This window comes from Micromys minutus (assembly GCF_963924665.1).
Source record: "Micromys minutus genome assembly, chromosome: 11".
Classification (NCBI taxonomy): domain Eukaryota; kingdom Metazoa; phylum Chordata; class Mammalia; order Rodentia; family Muridae; genus Micromys; species Micromys minutus.
In genome coordinates this window covers 14,921,880-14,937,248 of record NC_137980.1, presented here as the reverse complement: position 1 = coordinate 14,937,248, position 15,369 = coordinate 14,921,880, and the positions used below count along the sequence as shown (strand labels likewise).

The 15,369-nt window shown below is 43.2% G+C and overlaps 1 protein-coding gene across 2 annotated transcripts in view; it reads left to right on the top strand.

Moving 5' to 3' along the window:
* CMYA5 (cardiomyopathy associated 5) overlaps positions 1-15,369 on the top strand; it is an 86,486-nt gene that overhangs the window by 55,335 nt on the left and 15,782 nt on the right. For both annotated transcript variants that reach the window (XM_080925294.1, XM_080925295.1), the window contains 3 exons: positions 4,826-4,975; positions 7,780-7,926; positions 9,595-9,742. In XM_080925294.1, coding sequence (XP_080781420.1) covers positions 4,826-4,975; positions 7,780-7,926; positions 9,595-9,742 — 445 coding nt within the window. The remainder of the gene's footprint in view (positions 1-4,825; positions 4,976-7,779; positions 7,927-9,594; positions 9,743-15,369) is intronic.

The window sequence follows — 15,369 nt, the reverse complement described above, 5'->3', positions numbered from 1 at the left end:
AGGTGAAAGAGGAATAAAATACTTTCACATGTGGGGAACGAATTTTACCTTATAAGTAGTTTTCCCCTCTCCAATTTGGTTCATTCTTCCCCTTCTTTATTTACTCTTCCACCCCATTCCGCCCCCAAACCAAACAGATTAGCCTAGAGCTGGGTGCTTAGCTCAGCACCATGGCCTGGAGCCAGGAACCTCCCACTCCGCTGTCAGAGCATCCTGCCAGCTTTTCAAATTATTTTTTAATGTTCTATTTTAGCAAACAAGGCAATGCAACATTTAAACGCTCAAAGCTGTCATTTTCCTGGTTCCTGAGTACTGCTTACTGTACGGGGTGCTTATACGTCCTCACCCAGAAGGACCCTTGTTAACCAGGTTTACCCCACAGATGGCAGGGGTATTCAAAACTCATTCCTGTAGAGGAGGTTCTAGGTGAGTAACCAGTCAGAAGCTACTGTGTCTTTAGAAAGACAACTTACTCCCCAAAACACCCCTCCCCCTCCCCCTCACCCCCGCAAACCGTTCATACCCAACAACCTTAATAAAGTAGACGATTCAGTCATTTACCCTAATGAGTGTTTTTCAGAACTGCCCTGATCTGAAGGTGTTTTTTATGTCTTCAGACATTAAACTAGTACTGCCCCTGCCAACTAAGACTCTGAGGAATGGAACAGCCTTCTGTCTCCGAGGCTTCTTCTTTATACACAGCTGCCCATTTACAATAGACTTCTGAGCACCGTGTGCTCAGCAGCAGGGCTTTTTATATATGTCAGAGGCCACGGAATTATAGTCACAGACTGTTCGCCCATCGCCCTAGGAAGTGTATGTGGTCTTAGAGGTGTGAAGCACCTCTGGGGGAGAGTCCTAAGAATGGACTTCTATGGATGCTTCTGCTCTGCTCAATATGCGGCCCATGGCCTGTCTATTTTGTTCTGAGACCAATGAAAGTGCACACAGAGAAGACCCTTGAGGATCTGGCTCCTGATGACTTACACAGAGTGAGAGGAGAACACAGCCTCCCCGTGAGAGACGGCAGTGCTCACCTCTTATTCATGGAGGCCCGATCCTGGTGAACCACACAGGAGGAAGGTTTAGTTATTGCCCCCCATTGACAGAGAGGGAGAGAGAGGAAGACAACAAAATAGGATGTTGCTCAGGACCATACAGCTGGCTGGAGATGTGGGGTGTCTGGCCTCAGAGTCTCTGCACCTTGTCCACTCACCCCATGGCAAGGGAAGAGACGAGAAACACCAAATAATGGATAGCTAGGCCTCTTTGACGCTGGATCTTAGATTTGCTTTTAGTTGGGGTAAGGTACATATATAATTTACCATACATTAGGGGCTGGAGAGGTGGCTCAGCGGTTAAGAATGTGTATTGCTCTTTCAGAGGACCTGAGCGCAGGTCTCAGCATCTACGGTAGGTAGCTTACGACTGCCTATAGTCCAGATCAGGGAATCTGATGCCCTCTTCTGGCCACCAGCATTTGTATATACACAAGCCCACGTAGAAACATGCATGTATAACCATAATTAAAAGAAAATAAATCTTAAAAAATAATTTACTCATTTTTATGCAGAAATGCCCTTTTTTGTTTTATTTCATTTCATATTCCTGAGTTATCTATTTTGAGACAGGGTCTCACTATAAAGCCCTGGCTGGCCTGACACTCAACCAAAGAGATCTGCCTGCCTCTACCTACCTACTGCTAGGATTAAAGGTGTGTACCACAACAGCAGCCATATTGCTCCTCCTTAACTGTATTCATCTATAGCATGAAGTATGTTCATAGTCTTGACAACTAGTAGATCCATCCCCAGAATTTCATCTTGCAACGCCGAATCTCTCTGTCCATCAAAACACTAACTCCCTCTTCTCCGGACCCCAGAAATTGCCCCTCCCCTTCCTTTTTCTCTGAGTTTGATGCTCTGAAGACATGAAATTAGATAGTGTCGCTACCATCTCCAATCAGCAGAAAAGGAGCGACAACACAGCGTTCTTCTCAAAGCGGTTTATTCAGGAACCTTACAGCATGCAAGTGAAAAAATTCTTCTTTCCCCTTTCTGTCTCTCTTTCTGTTTCTCTTTCTCTCAAGCACAGCCCCTTTTATCCTTTCTCAACTCCACCTCCTCAGTCCATGTTGTGTGGCTACAGTTCATAGGTCCGCATCATCTGGCCTGATCTCGCGTCATGCATGCGCCTGTGCAGCTCGCACGGTGTGAGTGGCTAATCTTGGGGGGCAGGAGGAAGTCAGGTGCTAGTCACAAGACTAGGCCTGAGTCCCAAGCGCCATCTTTGGACTCCCGCCACACCCACTCTCCATAAGATAGTATTTTTCTGTAACTGTTTTATTCCACTTAACATATTTCTCTCCCATGTTCACTCATGCTTGTAATACATGTCACAAAGTTTTGTGTTTAAGACTTACTATAAGCCCACACCATGAGTTTTATCCATCTATCCATCATCCATCATCCATCTACTCATCCATCATTCATCCATCATCCATCAATCCATCATCCATCTACTAATTCATCATCCATCCATCATCCATCCATCATCCATCCATCCATCATCCATCCATCCATCCATTCATCTATCCATTCATCCATCCATCATCCATCCATCCATCATCCATCCATCCATCTATCCATCCATCCATCATCCATCCATCATCCATCCATCCATCATCCATCTACTAATTCATCATCCATCCATCCATCCATCATCCATCCATTCATCATCCATCCATCCATCCATCCATCCATCATCCATCCATCATCTATCCATTCATCCATCCATCATCCATCCATCATCCATCCATCCATCTATCCATCCATCCATCATCCATCCATCATCCATCCATCCATCATCCATCCATCTATCCATCCATCCATCATCCATCCATCATCCATCCATCCATCTATCCATCCATCCATCATCCATCCATCATCCATCCATCCATCATCCATCCATCTATCCATCCATCCATCATCCATCCATCATCCATCCATCCATCTATCCATCCATCCATCATCCATCCATCATCCATCCATCCATCATCCATCCATCTATCCATCCATCCATCATCCATCCATCATCCATCCATCCATCTATTCATCCATCCATCATCCATCCATCATCCATCCATCTATCCATCCATCCATCATCCATCCATCATCCATCCATCATCCATCCATCTATCCATCTATCCATCATCCATCCATCATCCATCCATCCATCTATCCATCCATCCATCATCCATCCATCATCCATCCATCATCCATCCATCCATCTATCCATCCATCCATCATCCATCCATCATCCATCCATCCATCATCCATCCATCTATCCATCCATCCATCATCCATCCATCATCCATCCATCCATCTATCCATCCATCCATCATCCATCCATCATCCATCCATCCATCATCCATCCATCTATCCATCCATCCATCATCCATCCATCATCCATCCATCCATCTATCCATCCATCCATCATCCATCCATCATCCATCCATCTATCCATCCATCCATCATCCATCCATCATCCATCCATCATCCATCCATCTATCCATCTATCCATCATCCATCCATCATCCATCCATCCATCATCCATCTACTAATTCATCATCCATCCATCCATCCATCATCCATCCATTCATCATCCATCCATCCATCATCCATCTACTAATTCATCATCCATCATCCATCCATCATCCATCCATCCATCATCCATCCATCCATCCATCATCCATCCATCCATCCATCCATCATCCATCCATCATCCATCCATCTATCCATCTATCCATCATCCATCCATCATCCATCCATCCATCATCCATCTACTAATTCATCATCCATCCATCCATCCATCATCCATCCATTCATCATCCATCCATCCATCATCCATCTACTAATTCATCATCCATCATCCATCCATCATCCATCCATCATCCATCCATCCATCCATCCATCATCCATCCATCCATCCATCCATCATCCATCTATCCATTCATCCATCCATCATCCATCTGTGGATGGAACTCTGATTGTTTCCACCTCTTGGCTACTATGATGCTTCTTTCCTTATGACTTGTGTTTGTTTTTGGCAAAAGCATCTCACTATGTAACCAAAGTTGGTGTCAGACTCATGTCCTTCTGCTTCAGCTCCCCCGGGGCTGGAATTGTAGATGCATGTGGAGTGTTTGAAAGCCAGGCTGAGTGGAATCTATATTTGGTCCCAGGGGATGGAATCTAAGATGATTAATGTTTAGCTCCCTGAGTATGAGAATGTTCTATGGGCACATCCTACCAGTCAGAGGGGCTCCACAGGATGCTTCCTCTTTCTGCACTCAAGCTCCTGGAAAAGAAGCCCTTAAGATCCAATTTGTAGTTTTTGACATCACACTTATTTAAGTTTACCCCTTTAAAAGTTTAAGCAGAGTTACTAACATGCAAAATCTGGGTCCCAGTGTTCTGACAAATATGAATTATAAATGTAGCCATGATTATTAGATTATGTCTATGGAATATTCATATTTCCCTTTGGAGCATTTTTGAGCATAAACATATCTCCTGTTTGAAGAAAAGGGTATTTTAACTTTAACTCTTTGGATGGAAGGAACATACGGGAAAACAAAATTACTTTTAGCCTGCATGTTTTGCTTAATTCTCTGTGGTGGAGTTGTTTGTTGCAATGGGGAGCCTTTCTACTTTTATCCCATAGATTTTTATATTGTTGGTATTTTAACAATGCGTTAAACACATTTTCAACAAAACAGTCAATAAAATAGCATGAGTCACAGTGAATTGTGTTTTCCTTCCAGTCCCACAGCCTCCCAGACTAGAGCCCCAGGAACCAAATTCTGCTACCAGCACAACCATTGCAGTGTATTGGAGCATGAACAAGGAGGATGTTGTGGACTCATTTCAGGTGTACTGTGTAGAGGAGCCTCAAGATGATCAAGAAATAAATGGTAAGATGGCTGTAGAGCTACAGATACTGGCATATATCTTTGCATCTTGAAGAAAAGTACCTATACACCACACACACACACACACACACACACACACACACACACACACACACATTAAAATATCAATTCTTTCACAGTGCAATTTTAGCCACTTGCAGGAATGATAGCAACATCCCTCAACAACCACATACTACAATACTAGAGGAAAGGAACAATTTGAAAATTGGTATCAGGAAAGCATGTAGATAGCATCACAATGGTCAACATGAGTTTTAATATTGAGATTCAAATTAGACTTTGAGGGCTCAAAATAATGGGAACAAGTAAGTGATGCTCATCTTCCTGAATGAAGTATCATTCGGAAGTTTCAGAGAGATGGAGGTGTAGCCAGTGCCAGGCAGCTTGAGGTTATACTTCCTGATGAATCAGTGCAGGGAGTGCTGGCATTCGGAGTTGCTTGTTGAAGACAGACCCACATGCTTGAGAAATTAGATGAGCATGTGGCAGTATCAACAGCTACAGTTGAGTTACAAAACTTGGGAGCCCAGTTATAATGGGGGAAAAAAGAAAGGTAGGATATTTTTGCTGTGGCTAAGACTTAAAAAAATTACCTTTTGAAGTCAATGATTATTTTTTTCTTAAAGAGAGGGTCTCACATATCCAAGAATTCACTTTGGAGGATGACCTTGAACTTGTGATCTTTCTAGTCCTACTGGTTAAGTGCTAGAATTTTAGGTGTTACTACACACCTGGTTAACATGGTGATGAGAACCAAATCCATGGTTCATTTATGCTCGGCAAGCATTCTACCCACTGAGCCACGAAACCTAAATCTTTTGAAATATAAAGTAATAGTTGATTTTTTTAAAAAAAGTTTCTGTGAAGGTAACAGTATAATGTTGTTGAGCCTGCAGTCAGCTCAACGGGTGAGAGTGGCCTTCCCAGATCGCTCAGTTGGTCTGAACCTCTTCTAGACAGTTCAGTTGGTCCCTTTCTTCTGGGTGTCTGGGTTTTGTCAGAGTTAAGACCTATGTAGTCTGTCTTTTCTAAGAGTGATTCTGAGCAATCTTTAATATTTATTCTTAGGAGAAGGGCCTAGTGAATCTGGTCAGTTTCAGGGACTTCCTGAAGCTATTTGAATTGTCTACCTTTTATTGTAAGGAGCTTTCCTGCCATTTGGAGGAAATAGCTACACAAAACATGTCAAAGTGTTACAGCTCATTTCCAAATGGAAAAACTGATGTAGGGTTAGATTAATTCTCTCACATCACATCGACTTATTCATGACTGGGTCCAGGAGTCAAACAGATCTCTCATTGATACACAAACCAGTTTATATTTGTCTTTTTGTTTTGTTATACACATGAAAGCCCTGGACAAGACCTTTCTTAAGTTATAGTTAGCACTTAGAGTGCCTTTCAAGTGTGCTCATCCCACTCCATCACTAGCTTCCTGTAGTGTGCCCTGTAGTGTCTCATTGTCCCAAGGCCTTGAAATATACATGGTGCAGCTTGCTACATGAGGGCACCCTGCGGCACCGTGGTGTGTACTGTAATATAACATTTCACTATATAAGTAGAAATACATAGTTAAAAGGATTCTGAACCATAAAGTAAGGAGAAAGCCCTGTGGGAATGCGTGTTGTTGGCATAAGTATACTCATGTCAGGAACCTCAAAAGCTCTTACCCGTGGGAGTGACAAAGCCTTTCCCAGGTGAGGCTCAGAGCGGTGGCAAAGCCTTCCTCTGGTCCAAGTGCGAGTGTTTAGAAATTATCCATCCGCGTACATAGAAACTATTGAAGCCAGCCTTCTCGTCCCTGATGCTTACGGACAGAGGCTGCTACCCTACCAAGATTAGCTAAACCAGCTCCTTGTTCAGCTGTATTTCATAAGCCCACCTCCTTGACTGACACATAGAAAACAAACATACTCCATTCCCGAGTGTGACTGCTGCTGCTGCATCAGCATTAGAGTTCATGGCCTCCCGGAGCTTCTCTATACATGTGGCCATGTTTCAGGCATTTCTTTTCTTTTCTTTAAAAAATGTTTAAAGATATATTTTATTTATGAGTACACTGTAGCCATCTTCAGACACACTAGAAGAGGACATCGGATCCCATTACAGATGGTTGTGAGCCACCATGTGGCTGCTGGGAATTGAACTCAAGACCTCTGAAAGAGCAGTCAGTGCTCTTAACCACTGAGCCATCTCTCCAGCCCCAGGGTTTCTTCATCCTATCACCCTAGCTAGGTCAAGCCCTAAAGCTGTTCAAGTGTGGCACTAAAGTTCCTAAGAAACTGTCAGGATCTGAGACCTGCGCAGCCATAGCAGAACCATTCACTATCTGTAAAGATGCGCATAGCTGTCCTTTGTGACAGAGTCCTGTGGAATGTTGGCACTGGTTCTTAAGGCTTTTCTTCAAGTGTTATCACTGAAATCTAAGGTAATATATACTTTGCTATTACTGAAATCTAAGGCAATATATACTCTATACAAGTTTGATTTTTGCTTTTGCAATCAGTTACTTTAATTGTGAGTCATGAATCTGAGAAATGTACTAACATGCTATTAGTTGTGATGAGTGTTCACTAGCAGCACTGCATTTGTCATTGTAAGTGTCAGTTTTTAGAGAGCTATCTTGAGTACTTATATATCCTAAGGAGAAAATTATCACACAATAATTGTAAAGTTATCAGTTTGAGTCCTGTGTAAAAATCATAGATTATGTCTTTAATAATTAATTTTTATAAGACATACTTTATAAGACATCTTTGAACACATCATGATTGTGTCTTGTGCTAGAACTTGTAGAAGAATATAGATTAACAGTGAAGGAAAGTTGCTGCATATTTGAAGACTTAGAACCCGATCGATGCTATCAAGTGTGGGTGATGGCTGTCAACTTCACCGGATGCAGCCTGCCCAGTGAAAGGGCAATTTTTAGAACAGGTAAGCAGGTGTTATGATGTTATTATGAGCTAATACTGAGTTCTCCACAGACTCTTGACATCAACCAGTAAGTATTTAGGAAGCACTAGCTATGTATTGGGTGTTGGGAAAAATGCTGGGTACAAAATAAGACTGAGCTGGGGTTTAGGCTGGAGCTCAGTCTAGCAGCATGAAGCCCTGGGGTCATTCTTCAAGTAAAGTAACAGTAGCAGCAAGATGGAGCTCTTGTTTGCCAGAAGATCGGAGTTAAAATAACAAAACAAAACAACAACAAAACAACAACAACAAAAAACAGATGATCACTGGGAATGGTTGAGGAGGGTCTAGATACGTACAGGCTTTAATTATAACACTCAAGAGAGACAGGGAAGGGCAGGCAGACTCAGGAATGGCTTCCTAGAGCTGAGAACTACACAGAATGCTTTAAATCAGCAGTTTTCAATCTGTGGGCGGTGACCCCTTTTGGGGGTCAAGTAGGGATCCCATGTCACATATTAACATTGTGATTTATAACAGTAGCAAAGTTATAGTTATGAAGTAGCAACAAAAGTAACTTGGTGGTTGAGGGTCACCACAGAACGGAATTAAAGGCACACAGCGTCAGGAAGGTTGAAAACCACTGCTGTAAGTGTTAAGTTGGACTAGAGCGAATTCCCCTTAAAGAAAACTTGAACAGACATGAAGTATACATTGGGGTAAGAGGCACTATAAGGTCTTCATTATTTCTTAAGCCTGAAAATAAGAAAATGCATCATTTTTAAAAGGTTTAGCATGCAAAGAATAATTACAGGTTAAGACTGGACTTCCTTACATAGATGTGGGAAAACACGGAATGGTGTAAGCCATGGTGTTCACCCTGGAATATACTTTCATGCTGAGACCTTTTCACAAAGGGCTATAGCAGGAGACAAACTGCAAAGGCTGTCTTGCCTTTTTCTTTTTCTTTTCTTTTTTATTGGATATTCTCTGTATTTACATTTCGAATGTTGTCCCCTCCCCCACTCCCATTCCTCCTCCCCCTCCTCCTGCTTCCATGAAGGTGCTCCCTCTCCCAACCACCCTCTCCCACCTCAGCGCTTGCCTTTAAGATGCCTGCAGCCGCCTCAGGCAGGAAGCAGCTTATGCCTGCCTGTTGGTCCTTTATTCTTCTTCCTGCCTTTAAAAACAAGTATTTGGCTCATACACATATCTCCAGCATGTGGGAGGTGGAGGCAGGAATTCGAGATTCAGAGCAAGTTCCAAGCCAACCTGGGCTACAGCAGACCTTGTCTCAATAACTTAAACCACAGTAACAGATGGCCCTTCCACCCAAATCTTTACTGGCCACATACTGGGGACAAGATCATGTCTACCTTTTGGGTAAAAGGAGCAGGGAAAATATTTGCATTTGTTTATATAGTAGTTATATAATGAAAACAGGCTGGGTCTTACAGAAAGCAACTTTGGGGGACTGTTAAGGGATGGGAGAGAATCGGACAGTTTGTAATGCAGAAGGAGAGACACCTTTAAGCTCTATGTAGGAGGAGGTGATGGTTGTTTGTTTTTAAAAATCTCCTTTGAGTTTTTAGCTTAAACGTTTGATACAAAAATTAAAAAAATAAAACCACACTTAAGTAACCCCCTGAGAGTTGTCCCTGGTCTGTGACTGACTTGTCCCTATCTTACCAGCACCTTCCACGCCTGTGATCCATGTAGAAGACTGTACCGTGTGCTGGAACACGGCCACTGTCAGATGGCGGCCTGCTAACCCTGAGGCCACGGAGACCTACACTCTGGAGTACTGCAGACAACACTCTCCCGAGGGTGAGGGTCTGAGGTAAGGCCCTCCACAGTGAGACTGCCGGGAGCAGGGAACCGTGCTCCAGGCCTGAGGCGAGGGTCTGAGCTTCTGCTTAGCCAGCAGGGAAAGCATCCTTGAATCTTGCTGAGCTAATTAAGCTGTTGACTTGATTTGCGGTACCATCACTATTCATCAATGAACCTTTATAATAGAATGGATGCTACAGTGCAGAATAATAACTCCCCAGTAAGAAAAATGGATGCAGATTTTAATGAGATAGAACATTCTTTGAGGTATATTTAACATGAACCATTAGTCAGGATTTATGCACAGTTTTGTGCCAATTTTACCAGCTCTGTCAGAACAGATACCACCTAGCTCAGAAAACTAATAGTGAGCTTATGTATAATGTAAATCAGAATGTCTCCACCATATATTAGCAACATAAAGGAGCTAATTACACATATATTAGCACAGAGACAGACCTGCCTCCCTTAGAACATGAAGAATATAGAGATTCTTCTAGTGTAAAGGAAATTCGAGGCTCCCTTACTAAAACGACAAAGCTAAAATGTATCAAGGAAGGACCACATATTCTCTAGGCAGTAAGTATTAACTCACTGTGAGGTGGTATCTTCTTAACTTCTGATGTCAGGGCTATAAAGAGCACCTTCATATACCATGAGTTCATATACCATGAGGAATATTTAGACTACTAATTACTAATTACTAACTGATATTTGCATTTGATGGATGACATTTGTTTTGTTTTGCTTCTTGTTTTGTTTTGTTTTTTTTTTTCTTTAGCCACATTTACTGAGATAAACTATTTTGTCAGGAAGTGGGGAGCAATGATATAAAATCAAACAATCTTTTAATAAAGTGTACTTAAGCTCTTGATTATCGCCATGATCTAGCAGCTATTTATTGATGATATAAGGTTTCATATGACTGAACAATAATTATAGTTTCCTTCGGGTTGAACTAAATACTGGTCAGACGGTGTGCTGGGGTTGGGTACGTGAGGAGCGGGGGGATGCAGGCAGGACTGCAGAACTGAGGATGCAAACAGACAAACAGCAGCCTGTCTGCGTGTTTTGTATGTTCTGACTGCTGGAAGGTGAGCTCAGGGGAGCATTCTATTATTCTACATTACATGGTCCGTGTTGTTTGGTTGCTATGTAAAGCCACTGACACTGTGTGAAGTGTCAGTCTGAGAGCTCAGACAATCATGTTGTGTATCTCAGTATACTTACAGGATGGCCTGACGGGCACTGGACTGAGAGCCAGAGTCTGATGCTGGTCCTGGCTCCACCCTTGGTTCTGTTTCCTGATGCTACTCAGCCTGAGCTGGTTCAACCTGGTTGCAGTCCTTACATACTTCATCTATCTCAACAGGCTTCAGTTTGCCAATCCCCGACACAGACCAGTGGCAGGGATGGGAGAGGCCTGGCCTGCTACCTTTTGGGATTGTGATGATCACAAGAAATCAAGAATAGGAAAGAGGTTTGGCATTATGATGTGCCACTCAAATGCAAGGCTTTAGAAGGAAGCTTTTCTTTGGCAGTTGTGTTAACAAATTCCCAGAAAAAGTCCCCAGGAGTGAGCCAGCAGTTGAGAGGTGAGCTCTGGTCAGCGCAGAAATAAGGGACTCTGGGATTGTGATGGCCCTGCCCCAGGTATCCTCACAAGGACTCTAACAAGTTCCTCAGCTAGCAAGTGGCAAGGAAAATTTAACCACAGATTTGTCATATTTAAAGACCCCAAACCTTAACCCCGGGTAAGATTATTTAGGACTCTGTGACTCTCTCTGTGAAGTCCTTGGTGCTATGAGAATATTGTTTCGGGAACCCCCGAGGCCTAGGGTGGTCTCCCCTACCATCAGTGAGGAAAGTCAGTTTCCAGGAAAGAACAACCTGTACGCAGGGTTCTAAAGTGGCTCAGCCTCTGTGGCATGCACCCCAGCCGGCATTTATACAAATCCTTTTAGCACAGTTGGATACTTCAGTCAGCAGAAATCTGCCAAACCTTGAGACCCAGTAGCCATCTCATGTAAGGAATTACACTTCCTAAGTGTAGCCATAGAAAACAGGGGGAGGGAGGGAAGAACGGAATGGTGTTCAACCCATTATGGAAGCTGTGTTTGTTCCTATTGAACTCTCGATGGTCCTGTGGAGTAGGTAATGTTTTCCATTAAATCGGAACCACAAAGCTTACATGAGTTGGCGCTCTATTAAATTATGCACTGGGAGTTTGGGGTTAGAACTCAAACCAAGGTCTGTTCTATTCATTGCATTTGTTTTCAAACTCTTGTCTTTACAGACACTGAGCTGTCAGTCTAGCAACTGGGAGTCATTGTATATCTCTGGTTTCCTTTGTCCGATGGAAAACATATGGAAAGATAATATGTCAGCATTCACATCTCCTTTACTTGATCTTTTTCTTTTGCTTCATCATCATGGGACCCTCAAAACTACAAAAAGAGGAACCTGTTTGCTGTCTGTTTGTTTAATGATTCCAAAAAAAAACCTCCCATCAAAGCCAGAGACCAATGACAGTTCCATTTTTTTAGAGAAGACAATGGTCATCCACCATTTTGTCAGAGCCAAAGAAGAATTTATCAAAGCATCAAGCCAGCCATTGCTTTGAAAACCCTGAGGCTTTAGCAATGTGTTTTTATTCTGTAGCAAGTAAACGTAGGAGGGTCTGGATAAGCAGAAGGTTGCAGTAGTGTTAGAGCTGTATGAAAGTCTTGGTCCCTGGGTGGATCTAGTCTAGCAAGTTTAAAACCAAGCAGTACTCCACGTGCTGAGCATTGTGGAGAGTCTAGGGCTATGCTGGAGATGGAGCTGATTTCCAGTTAGGTGCTTAAAGGCCTTGGGTGACAGGAAGTGCAATGTCCAGCCCATGGCTCAGACCTGACTTTCCAAGTCTGGATTCCTGCTGAGCTTGACAACAGATAATCTTCTGAAGTGAGCAGAATTTTCCTGGCTGTAGGTTCCTGCCATGCCCATCGGCCAAGTCCATTGCTGAGCTCCCCATCAGGGCCATCTCTTTTCCACAGAAGCCTCGGTGTTTTATTACCCACGTTGGCTTCACTAGACTCTGAAATAACTCATCTTTAATCTTAGAGACTCAGGATAGCATATATCTCTTGTTTCTCTGATCTAAGAATTCAAGGGGCAAGGGAAAGTCTGCTCTTTGGAAGTGTCCAGATCTTTGGATGATGAAACACCACATCAGAGTCTGGTGTTTTGAAGTTCTACAAAATACTATTTATTATCTATATTATATATAGCTTCAACTTTATGATACTATCTATGGAGAACTAGTCAGCTGGTACAATCAATAAATAAAGAACCAGAGTTTATTTTTTTAAATCACCTCTACTTAATAATCTTATGTTTTTCCATTGCATTAGATCCTCATTTGACATCATGCACAGCAGCCAATGGTTAAAATGGTGTTGTCCTTTGGAAAGACCTGTGCTGAGTGTTGTCTGATCTCCTCCATTTGTTGACCCCGTTAGAGGGCTTAGTAGGTGCAACTACAGTCCCAGTGTCTGAGGCAGTCTCTGGCGCTGCAGTTACATCATCTTTAAGGATAATTTTAGGATAATCAACTGCTGACAAAGTAGAGAAGAACAGTGAAGGAGTCCACTTTAGTGTTCAGATACTTAACAGGAGAAAAGATGGGTCTAGTTTGTTAGTAGAAAACCTTCCTGTGGATGGCTGATAGAGAAAAACGTGTAGAACCTCATTTCCTCACTGGTTACATAACCTCTACATAGGTTCCAAGTTTGTAGAAAATTAGTTTAGAGATTCTTGAAGAAGAATGAAGCAGACAAAAGATAGCGTGTTTCCCATGTGGTGGTTTTCACCAGAGCCTGGGTCATAAAGTGGGTTAGAAATGAGAACTCATCTGTAAACATCATCAAAGTCGTGTTAATGAGCAAGAATAAATGGGATGAGTCAACCTCCTTTGGTCTTTGCCCACTTCAAGTCATATATAACCAGCTGAAATCACCAGCAAAAGAGAAGGAACAAAAACTGTATACATTTCCATTTTTTCCCTCACCCTATATACTTATTGTGGGGGAGCCTTAAAAACTCTGGAGTGCTTTAGGAAAAAGGGTTGAGATGAAGAAAGGAGAAGAAAGAGAACTATCAAATCATTCCCATGCCCACACCCACACTCGTACCCACGCATTCGCACATACATGCCCACTCCCACACCCATGGCCACGCATGCGCATGCACACACACACACACACACACACACACACACACACTTGCACTCATGGAGGGAGGGCACTGATTCATTGATTGTGCTCAGGTGGTCACTCTTATTTTAGTAGCCAGAATGAAATTATCCATCCTAGGTCCCACGTTCCTTCTCCCAGCATGAGGACCTCTTAGATAGTCTACTGTAAGACCAAAGGTGCTGGTGCTGGTTGAGTTTTCTGGGGTTGGGATGGGGGTTTACTTGAATGAGTGAGCCTACTGCTCTCCTACACAGCGTTTGAATAGCTGGGCAAAGGAGCTTTTCCATAATTCTCCTAAAATGTTGCCTTTTTTTTTTTTTTTAAAGTGTGGGCACCAAAGCCTGGTGCCAGCTAGTCAGCCCCTATTAGGACTGGAGGTGGGTGGGAGTGACGATCCCTGGCTTGTGTGAAAGATGGAGGGTCTCCTAGTCAGCCTCTTCCTGTTTTTCTTTGAATGCTCTCCCAGGTCTGGTGGGCTCAAAACACTTTCAGATTTCTTCACCACTCAGCTGTTTCCTCAGCTGCTCCGTCTCTCCTCTGCAGAGAGAAGTCAGCAGAAGTGTGGGTGGACTAGGAAAACCGAGAGAAATATAGTGCAGGGATTAGCTGTGTGGGCCGTGCAGAGAAGTTGTGCATCGAATGACAAATCTGAGAGACGCAATACTCCACAAATTAGTTGGGAGTGAGCTTCCTGTCCTGCCTCTGCCTTAGGCTGCTGTGTCCGGAGCTCCTCTCTGGGCCAGACCTTTGAGGGTGAGCATCCTTAGGAAGGTCTGCCTGGGTGCTGGGCCTGTGAATTCACTATGTTACCTCCAGCTAGAGGACCAGCTGAAACTCCTGCTGCTCTGTCCTTATGGGCAGCCAAGAGCCTCAGTTTCTGTCTCTGTGAAAACTTTCTTATTAATCCTGCAGGCAGATAGGTGGTGACTGGCCATCAGTCAACAGCAAGTATTTTGACCTTCTCTGTAGCCTGTAGGTAAAAGGGACAAATACTTCTGCTCCAGACTTGCTTTACAGGACCTCAGGAGAATCACTAACATGGCTTAGGCCACGTTCACTGAGTGATTAGGAGGTAACGGGTTATGCTTGTGTTGAATTGTTTTTCTGATCCCTTTGCAGAAGCCTTTGGGAGAAGAGTAACAAGATGGTTTCCCCCAGTGTTGTTGGCATTTCGCATTTTTTTTATATTTTTGGGGATGAGCCTAGCCTTTATTGGCTGAGCCACCTCTTTAGCCTAAGCATTCAGCATTTTCTAAGCGTTCAGCATTTTCTATTTAAAAGACTCCAGCTTGTCCATTTGATACCTCATGTCCTCCCGATTGGACATAGAATCTCAGACGATGGGGAGAAGACTGTCAGGAAGCTCAGGGCTGGAAGAGAGCCTCAGTGGGAGAGAAAC